The 10,894-nt window shown below is 37.5% G+C and overlaps 1 protein-coding gene across 2 annotated transcripts; it reads left to right on the forward strand.

Moving 5' to 3' along the window:
• The first annotated feature begins 559 nt into the window (after window positions 1-559).
• Window positions 560-7,437, forward strand: LOC100261806 (potassium channel AKT2/3). Of its 2 annotated transcripts, none has more exons than XM_002268888.4 (11): window positions 560-1,098; window positions 1,874-2,092; window positions 3,302-3,460; window positions 3,540-3,597; window positions 3,762-4,079; window positions 4,177-4,416; window positions 4,616-4,933; window positions 5,128-5,316; window positions 6,062-6,137; window positions 6,252-6,827; window positions 7,209-7,437. In XM_002268888.4, the coding sequence occupies exons 1-11, from the start codon at window positions 857-859 to the stop codon at window positions 7,337-7,339; spliced, it is 2,526 nt and encodes an 841-aa protein (XP_002268924.1). In that variant the 5' UTR covers window positions 560-856; the 3' UTR covers window positions 7,340-7,437. The 2 variants fall into 2 exon arrangements, with proteins under 2 accessions (XP_002268924.1, XP_019079233.1); XM_019223688.2 differs by having other exon boundaries at window positions 6,342-6,827.
• Window positions 7,438-10,894: the final 3,457 nt, after the last annotated feature.

Here is a 10,894-nt window from a genome sequence, read left to right on the forward strand (position 1 = left end):
AGGGCAATTACATATCATTGACCAAAACTATATATATTGCATACAATCATGCTAGAACAACTTGCTGCATCCCATATTTACCTTTATTTTTCTGGTGCAAGTCAAAGATCGATACCTAATATTCCCTTCAGCTAATCAATGTGATCAGGGGGTGGTCTAGTTCAGAATGCTCTATGTGTATGTGCAACCATGCAGTAAATTAAAGATAAATTGATGGTGTTGTCAAACTGATGGTGACATCCAAAAAAAACCAGGCATGTGCTATACGATCTTTAAGAAGTTTTGCCAAACTAAAAGCCTAACTTTTCAGGACGTTTCGGGATCTTTACGTACCGACAATGTAATGAAAATTTAATGAAAATTCAATTCAAATCTGTAACATGATATGAGATATGAATTTTGTGTGATGATAAACCTTCAGCTGGGTGGCCATGTGGTATATCACTGGGTCCTATCTTTTATACACATATTGAATATCCTTGTCCCAATGTGGAACTGTTTAGACCAGTTAACATCATGTATGTATGTATATAATAAAGGTGAGGAAAGGGCAATGGCCCTCCATAGTCCTCATCCACACACAGCCAAAATATTGCTAAATGCTTATGGGATCTTATCACAAACATATCAATCAATGCAGGTGCTTCCATTAGGCCATTGCCCGCACAGACACTCACTACGAATTGAGAGGACCACCACTCATTGTCCCTCACACATCACAATTATATCATCTCACAGGCCTCTCTTCTCCTTTTTGGCCTCTCTTTCCTCCTCTCTGAAACCCATTCAAACACCCTAACGATCATTTCAAAAGCAGTACCCAGCTAAGAGAGTTGGTTGAGTTGTTTTGGGAAGAATGGAAATGAAAGTTCCTCATCAGCTCTACAGTCTGTACTCAGCCTCCAACATGATCAAGAGGGAAGATCATAGCCGGAAAAGTCTGAAAAAGCCAGAAGAAAAGCAGCATGATGACTCCAAACCTTTCAACTCCCGGAATCTGTCAAAGGTCATTCTCCCTCCCTTAGGTGTCTCAAGTTATAACCAAAATCCGTTAGCGCCCAAAGGATGGATCATCTCACCAATGGATTCAAGATACAGGTATGAGTACTATACCCGAAGAAACGGACAAAAATCAATCATCATGATTAAACTTCTATTACCATGATCAGTTCATATATGGTTGATATATTAAAATATGCATGTTAAACGTAAATAATGTCTATATGCATACGTGCACACCTTCATGTCCATAGGTCCATATCTAATAGACTGATAAATTACTTTTCAAACCACTATTTATGTGTACATGTATATAAATAAGCATATATACTGGCATATATATATATATATATATATATATCAGTTTTTGAAGTTGTCTATTCATGCTTAGTTGATGACTTAACCATAATGAACACAACTCTTGATTGAGTGAGAGAATTGAACTTCAAAAGTGTTCGTTCAAATAGAAAAGGGAAAGTTGCTGGAATCACTGATATATATCGCTTCCAATCAGCGGTCACCATGCACTTCTGCAAATAAGAATGATACTCACCCTTTAAATGGCCTTATTAGAGGACACATACATGGCATATAGCTTTTTTATTGATCTTTTTTTGTGGGAAAAGTGATTCTTAGATAGTGTTACTACTATTTCAATAGAGGAAAGTTAGGAAAAACCATTAGGCTACAATTTATTCTGATAACTCAATATTGTCTGCTATATATTATGGTTGATTTCTAGTTTGAAGGCAAAATTTTCTCCTTGATTTTCATTATATAATAAGATTTGAATAATTTATATTTGATGAATAGTGTTTGTTTGATCTAGTAATGAGTATGGGCAAGGATAAATTTGTATGTTGCACATATGCAGGTGTTGGGAGACATTTATGGTGGTTTTAGTAGCCTACTCTCTATGGATTTACCCTTTTCAAGTTGCATTTCTGAAAGCCTCTCCAAATAGACAACTATATATCACGGATAATGTCGTTGATCTATTTTTCGCTGTTGACATCGTCTTAACATTTTTTGTCGCTTACATTGATCGAAGAACTCAGCTACTTGTTTGTGACTGGAGAAAGATTGCAGTGAGGTTAGTAGATTAATCACTTCAAGCTATAAGAGATCATTAATCAACACCTAGATACTGAAAGCACCCACAAATGTTTTCCCTTTTCTTTCTCTAGAAACAAACAGATGAGGAAAGAAATTAGCAATTCCCAGTTAGGACTTTGATTTTTGTTTGATTTGGTCATGTTGCATATAGACACACTTAAGGCTGGTTTTGACTCTATTTGATTCTTTGGTTGAATGTCCTTATCAGGACATAGCACTTGGCTGAGAAAATCATCTTTATTTTTTTTCTAATGGGAAGAGAATCTCTCTTGAATCACTTTAATTTGCTGAGAATGACTTCTGGAATAAACTTTCTTTTTGCTATTTTCTTTTTGAGATGGTACTGTACTGGTTGGCCTGACCGTATGGTCATAATTCCATGCCCTTTTCGAATAGTGCAACAAGCACTATGCATCAATGGGCACTGTGGGCCAATGCCTTTTCTGAGAATAACACACTTGAAGGGTATGTGGATATGGGTGCATGGGTGTATGGGTGTGGCCATGGATGCAAATCAGAGTCACCAACCCCATTATTGTTATTTTATATATATGTAGTGGCCCAACTCTCATCTGTCATTCAACAAAGCCCATGATCACCATCAATGTGTAGCTCCCAGATGGTGTGACCAAACCTCAATTATTGAGTTGAGTGTCTTAATTGGTGGATCACCCCACCTCCCTTGGACCCAAATCATAGAGCATATGCCCGTAAATGGAAAATAGTTTATTTACTCTGACCTACTTCTTCCACTGGATCACCAAGTCAACAAAACAACCATGATGCTCTAAAAAGAAGGAACTTTTTTCTTTCCAACAAGATATAATAACAAAACAGATGCTCACAACGACCTAATTTGAAACTATTCCCTACTAAAACTGGTGTCGTCCTTATAATGAATGTCTCCCATGCCAAAGGTGTGCCTCACTGCATCTCACTTGCAAGCATACTGTATTCCTCCTCTTGGGCTCAGCCTTTTGCTTGTTGGGCTGTCCTTGAGGAATTTCAGAAACAATGACTAAAATTACTTTTACACCCCCGAACTGTTAAATAAATAATATAGATCAATTCTTTGAAGATGGGTGTTATTGGAAAAGATCAAAATTTGCTTCAAGCAAGCCCTGGTGGCCTTTGTGTAAAGGGTACTAGTACACGAGGATTAACCAAGCTTGTAACAATGCCATAGGTACCTGTCAACATGGTTTCTGATGGATATGGCATCAACTATGCCTTTTGAGGCACTGGGCTCCTTGATCACTGGCAAACAGAAAGTGGGTCTCTCCTACTCCCTCTTGGGTCTGCTCAGATTCTGGCGTCTCCGCCGTGTCAAGCAACTCTTCACCAGGTTGATTTATTCAATTAATCATCCCAGCCACAATTCCACCCAATTCTCTTCTTTTCTCACTTTCTCTCCTCTTTTTCAGGCTTGAGAAGGACATCAGATTCAGCTATTTCTGGGTTCGATGTGCTAGGCTATTATCAGTTAAGTACAATTTAAGAGTAAAGCTGCATGTATACACAAGCGATCTATACTAACATACCGACAATTTTGTTGGTGCATGCCCTGGTCTTATTGAGTTTTCTGTCATTTGTTTCCAGTAAAAGTAGCTAACCTAATGAAGAAAGTGTACATTTTTTTGGTGTAGGTGACATTGTTTCTGGTCCACTGTGCTGGGTGCCTATACTACTTGCTAGCTGATCGATACCCGCATCAAGGAAAGACGTGGATTGGAGCCGTTATACCGAATTTTAGAGAGACAAGCCTTTGGATCAGATATATTTCAGCCCTGTATTGGTCCATCACCACCATGACCACTGTTGGCTATGGTGACATGCATGCTGTGAACACTATGGAGATGATCTTCATCATTTTCTACATGCTATTCAACCTTGGCTTAACTGCTTACTTGATCGGTAACATGACAAACTTAGTTGTTGAAGGCACTAGACGTACTATGGAATTTGTGAGTACTATGATCTTTTTCCCTCTTTTGGTCCTCAGATTAAGTTAACCATGTTTAGATGAGTGATGAATTTTGGGATCTGTGGCTTGTGACATAGAGAAATAGCATAGAAGCAGCATCAAACTTTGTATGCAGAAACCGGTTGCCTCCAAGATTGAAAGAGCAGATACTGGCTTATATGTGTTTGAGATTTAAGGCTGAGAGCTTGAATCAGCACCAACTAATTGAACAGCTGCCCAAATCCATATGCAAAAGCATCTGCCAGCATTTATTCTTGCCAACTGTGGAGAAGGTCTATCTTTTCAAGGGAATCTCAAGAGAAATACTCTTGCTCCTGGTATGAGACCATTTTTGGATGGATTCAATTAAAACGAAGTTCAATTCCTAACTAAGAAAGTTGGTGAAATTATTGATTTTCCAGTGAAATTATTGATTTTCATATTGAATAAAATAGGATCAAACATCTAAAATATTGAAAACTTGGAAGAAATTCTAATCCTAGTGAGATTCTCTAACAATGTAATCACATTGAGCAGGTTGCAAAGATGAAGGCTGAGTACATACCTCCTAGAGAAGATGTTATAATGCAGAATGAGGCGCCAGATGACGTTTACATAATTGTATCTGGAGAAGTTGAAATTATTGATTATGAGGGAGAGAAAGAGCATGTTGTTGGGACTCTACAGTCTGCAGACATGTTTGGAGAAGTTGGGGCACTTTGCTGCAGACCTCAAACCTATACGTTCCGAACCAAGACCCTTTCACAACTCCTGAGGCTGAAGACCAGTGCACTGATAGAAGCAATGCAGACTAAGAAGGAAGACAATGTGATTATCCTTAAAAACTTTCTTCAGGTTTGTACCTATCTGAGTACTAATTTCCTTCCCCCTTCTGTTTTTTCTTCTGCTCTCTGTTTTTATTAGATCATTTGCAAGTATATATTGCAGCAACGTTTTCACCAATACACAAGATCAGTCGCATGCTCTGCTTCTTGATATGATCTACCATAGAGGACCTAATTTTTATGATATATAATGGTGAATTGCAGCATCACAAAAGGCTTAAGGATCTAAACATTGGAGATTTGCTGGTGGAGAATGGGGAAGAAGATGTTAACCCCAACATGGCTTTCAATTTACTGACTGTTGCCAGCACTGGCAACGCAGCCTTTCTTGATGAGCTTCTCAAGGCAAAATTGGACCCTGATATTGGGGACTCCAAAGGAAGAACCCCATTGGTACGTTTCTAAACATCTAAGAACTTAAGAAGATCACAACTTTGAGATAAACCCAACTCGACTCTGTCTTGGCTGGTTTCAACTCATAATATTTCAATCCTTTAGTCACCTGGATGTACAGAGAATCGAGGCTACAGCTTCTTGATCCTAATACATGTCAAATGTTTCATTTTTCGATTCTTTTTCAATTGGGTCAGTTGGATTTTGAAACTTTATCGGACATTACTTCTCCCCAGGGCCTAATTTCATTCTCTAGGTACACTCTCTAAAAGCCAGAGATGCCAAATATTCATGCCTTCGAGTACATACAATGCTTGCATACTGTAACCAAAATGCCTAGAACTGCAAAATTGGTATTACTTTCATGGTTTCCAAACAAATGGGGGAAAATAAGTGAAAAATTGGCAACCAAAGTAGACTTTTCAAGCTTTATTCTGTCCAACAGGTACAATGCTCTGCTTGTTTGGACATGGATGGAGCTCAAAGTTGCATCCAATCTGAATTAGCTCTGTTCAAGCTTTGCTTACGAACTTCTAAAACCTCTAAGATTGCATTATAGACCCCTGAACCAGCAATCTAATACCCCTTTCTTCCAGGAAACTGTTTACTAGCCTAATCAAACCAGGTTGTTCATTGAGCTTCCTGGCTAGATGATCAAACTCATTGGCCTTTTTCTTCATCTGGAAAATGTAAACCCCCTAACAGCATATTGAAACGGTTATCATGATTTGTTGTGATGCTTCAGCACATAGCAGCATCAAAAGGGCATGAAGATTGTGTAATGGTACTTCTCAAACATGCGTGCAATGTACATGTCCGAGGTAAATAGGATTGTTATATATCTTAATTTTTTTGAAGTCTATGAAAATATGATCCAATCGTCAACTTCATTTCTTGATTCCATCTGATCATTATCATAACACCATACATGGCAGATATAAATGGCAACACTGCATTATGGGATGCTGTATCTGCAAAACACAATTCTATATTCTGGATCCTATATCACTGTGCTTCCCTTTCAGATCCCTACACTTCTGGTGATCTTTTGTGCACTGCTGCAAAGAGAAATGACCTAACAGCGATGAAGGAGCTCCTGAAACAAGGTTTAAACATAGACTCGAAGAATCGCCAAGGGTTAACAGCAATCCAGATTGCCATGGCAGAAGACCACACAGATATGGTAAAGCTACTTGTAATGAATGGCGCAGATGTTATCCATGCCAATACCTATGAGTTCTCTTCAGAAACTCTGAATGAAATGCTGCAAAAGCGAGAGATGGGACACCGAATTATGGTGCCTGATACCTTGCCTACTGATCATGAAACGTTGTTGAGGGACCAAGGAGGAGAAAAGGAGTTTAATACTAATGGAGGATTCAAAGGAACAAATGTTCCAAGGGTGAGCATATATAGAGGCCATCCTCTGCAGAGAAAAGAGAGCTGCTGCACTGAAGCTGGCCGGCTGATTAGGTTGCCAAACTCATTAATGGAGCTCAAGGCCATTGCAGGTACACTTCTTCAAACCCCATCTCTTGTTTAATTCTCTAATAACTATGCGTTGTTATCAGTATCCAACTAGAACTCCTAACCCATCCTAATTTCAATAGTAAACAATGAAGTGACACAACCTATAGACTATTAGACAATGATCCATAGCGGTAAAACTATTGAACTATTTTCATCAACTGCAGTTTTCTGTGCCTTTACTGACTAAACTCAAAATTCTGCACTGAATTTTAACATGCCATAAAGCCACTGAGTCCCCATTGACATTGTAGTATTCGAAAAACTTTCAGAAGGGACGAGAATTGCCCCCAAGTATGGCATACTTGATGTTGTTTTAGAACTCATTTCAATAGAGAGGATGACTTTGGAATGATTTTCAACAGGTGAGAAGCTTGGATTTGATGCAAGAAATGCAATGGTAACGAACGAAGAAGGAGCAGAAATCGACTCCATTGAAGTTATTAGAGACAATGATACGCTTTTCCTAGTTGAAGATCCAAACTCCCTGATGTAAATCAGAACCTTCTATCTAATTGGGATAAAAAAATGACTCTCAATCTTGTCCCTCCTTTTTTGATTCCAATGCTGCATGGGTTTTTTTATTTTCTCTAACAGAGGAAAAGTGTGGATTTGATTCAAAAAAATACAATGGTAACAGGTAACAGGTAATGAAAGGTTGGAAATTGAATCCATTGAAGTGAATATTGTAAATAAAGGTAAGCAATTTTCAGGCCAAAGACCCATAGGTCAAGCTCCAGAGACCAAATTGTTAAGATTCATAGGCCAAAAGTCATGGGGCGATTTATAAAACGCTCATAGGCCAAAAACACATAAAGCCTCGTTAGGCAAATCTCTCCTGGGCACATAGCAGCCAGGGATCATCAAAATTTTCTTGTTTATGCAGATTTAAATACTCAAAAAACAGAAAAAAGGATAACAACGAAAGAACCCTACACGAGCTTTAGTAAGAATGTCTTACCTACGTCCTCGGGCAATGATGATTAAACCACTAACCTTCAAATCAGAAAATAATCGAATCAAATAGGAGGCTCTTAATTGAAAAAAAAATACTTTTTGCACACAAAAATTGGCCAAAGTCGCTAAGATTGGCTAAAACTATAAAAATTGACTAAAACGAATCTAAATACCTTAGTCAAAGGTGTTTAAATTTGCAAGATATTGACTAAGTCCAAATAGTAAAAAGAAGGTACATCACCTTCTACTATTGGAAGTACATATGCCATATTATCATTAAATTGAGCAAGCATGCAAATCTCTCTTCTTGGTCTACTAATTGTGGTTGAATTTTGCTATTATTGAAGTGCTTTATTTGAAGGATCTTCTTCATCTTTGATACTTTCATTTGTCATTTGAATGTCATCATTTGTCTCATTAACATTTGTTGGATTGATTATTGTTGTCTTCAGCTCCACCTATTCTTGATTACTCAGTCTCCTCAATTTGAGAACAATTTTCTTTTCTTACATGTTTCAATAGAGCATATTCATCAAAAGTCATATCCCCATTCAAAATTATTTCTTTGAATCTAGACACCAAAGATGATATCCTTTCACACCTATACTAAGTCCCATGAATAATGGTCTCCTTGGCTCTTGGATCTATTTTAGATTACTTCACTTGAAAGAAACAAAAACAAAAAAAAATTCAATGGAACAAAAAAAGTACAAAGAATATTAATCATTTGAAGGCTTTCCAGACCATACCTCAATAGGAGTACTTTTACCCTTAATTATAGTAGATGGTATATCATTGAAAGGAGGACACGCATAAACAACTACCTCATCCTATATTTTTTTTGCTCAATCCAACATTTGACAACATACATTTTCTTGCTCTTCAACCCATTCTATTGTGGTGTATCTCTAATTGTGAAATGTCAAACAATGCCCTCAACTTAACATACTTGGAAAAATGGATCACTTCTATATTCACCACCATTATCTAACAAAAATTTTACCTTACATAACTTTCAAAATCTCATCTTTCATAGTAACAATGAACCCCATGGATTCTAATACTCCTAATGAGATGAGCCATATCTTCATACTAAGAACATATTGAATGTTTGTCAATGTTTTAGTTAATCCATCATTAGTTTTCAATCATATTGTACCTACTCCTATTGTCTTACAAGCATTATTATTGTCCATGTAAACAACTCCACCTTATAGTTCTTCAAAGCTTGAAAACCAATCCTTGTAGGGACACATGTGATATGAGAATTTAGTGTCCAAAATCCATTGATTTGAGTTACTAACCAAGGATAAGCCAACCTAAGCATATGACTCATCTTCTCCAAACATGGCCACACAAGCATTAAAGATTGTCTTGTCTTTATTCTTCTTTTGTAGATTAGGACAATCCTTCTTCTAGTGATATTTTTTGTGACAAAAGGAACATTCATCTTTTATAGATTTGCGTTTAGATTGAGAATTATCTTCTTTTCTAGGTTTATGACTTTGAGATTGGTCATTCATTGTTAATGCTTTTGTTAATATATCTCTATGAACTTTTTGGTCCTTTTTTTTTCGTATTTAAAGCTTAGTAAAGTAGTATATACAACATCAAAGGTTACCTTATATATCCTTATCATAAAGTAAGGTGGTGGTGAGATGTCCATAATCACCAAGAAGAGAATTCAATAACCATAAGGCCCTATTCTCATCTAAATCCAACAAAACTGCTACAATTCTATCAAATGCATGTATATGATCATTCATAGACATACCTTGTTGATATTGGGTGTGATTTATTTTTTTCTTCAGATAGACTCAATTTTCCAAACTCTTTATCATATACTTGTCCTTTAATATCTTCCTCGCCCCGATTCTACCACAATTCACTTCTAGCTCCTGTTCCAACTCATTCCTGTGTTTTCCCTCCCAAACAACTCCATCTCCATAGCAATAAATGGTGACAATGACTTCGGCACAATTGGGACCTTCTCATCCACATCCACTATTGTTTCTTCCCTACAAAGTACACCCTCTATACTTTATTCTTCCCATTCACCCTCTCTCTTGCCTTCCAATCCACCCCAACCTTCACCTAGTCCTCTCTCCCTCTACTCTAATCCTATGCAAATTCATGCACCTTTTCCATCACCTTTGGCACTTATAACCCACCCCATGAAAACAAGGTCTAAAAACAATATTTTCAAACCCAGTCCCAACTATGCTCTCCTCAATACACCTTCACCAAACCTACCCATTGAATCCACTAGTGTTACCCAAGCCCTAAAATCACCTAAATGGCACAAAGCAATGTCTGAAGAGTTCACTACTCTCATCAAGAATGGTACTTGGGAACTTGTTCCTCCACATACGTTACAAAACCTTAGTGGCTGCAAATGGATATTTTGAATCAAGTGCTACCTTGATGGCTCAATTGATCGCTACAAAGCTCGCTTTGTGGCAAAAGATTTTCATCTACAGGCGGGCATTGATTACCACAAGACTTTTAGCCTAGTGATTAAACCCACTACAGTAGTTTACTTCTTAGTTTTTCCGTTCAACATGGTTAGTCACTTCGCCAACTTGACGTCAACAACACCTTTGTTCATGGACACCTCAATGAGGATGTTTTTATGAGTCAACCGCCTGGGTTGATTGATCCCAACCAACCATCACATGTATGTCATCTTAAAAAGGCGCTTTACGAACTCAAACAAGCACCTTGTGCTTGGTACCATGAATTGGTGACAATTCTTTCTCTCTAATGGATTTGTCAATTCTCGCTCCAACACTTCTTTATTTCTTTTACAACAAAAACATCCCACTATTTTTGTGTTGGTCTATGTAGACAATCTTATCATTATAGGTTGCAACCCTGCCACTGTTCAACGGGTTGTTACTCAATTAAGGTCTAAGTTCTCCATTAAAGATCTTGGTACTCTTTCTTACTTTCTTGGCATTAAGGTTCTTCCAACACCTGTAGGAGCCTTTTTCTCTCAACACAAGTATATCCAATATCTTCTTACTATAGCCAAAATAGACAATGCCGATGATATGTCAACACCAATGTCTCCAAGTGCTTAACAACACTTCTC

This window comes from Vitis vinifera, chromosome 12 (assembly GCF_030704535.1).
Source record: "Vitis vinifera cultivar Pinot Noir 40024 chromosome 12, ASM3070453v1".
NCBI lineage: Eukaryota > Viridiplantae > Streptophyta > Magnoliopsida > Vitales > Vitaceae > Vitis > Vitis vinifera.

Bases quoted from the DNA above. Each gene is read 5' to 3' on its own strand.
- LOC100261806 (XM_002268888.4), top strand. From the start codon at position 857: ATGGAAATGAAAGTTCCTCATCAGCTCTACAGTCTGTACTCAGCCTCC. The intron at 3,461-3,539 runs GTTGATTTATTC...CCTCTTTTTCAG, and splicing joins GTCAAGCAACTCTTCACCAG to GCTTGAGAAGGACATCAGAT. The intron at 5,317-6,061 runs GTACGTTTCTAA...GTGATGCTTCAG, and splicing joins CCAAAGGAAGAACCCCATTG to CACATAGCAGCATCAAAAGG.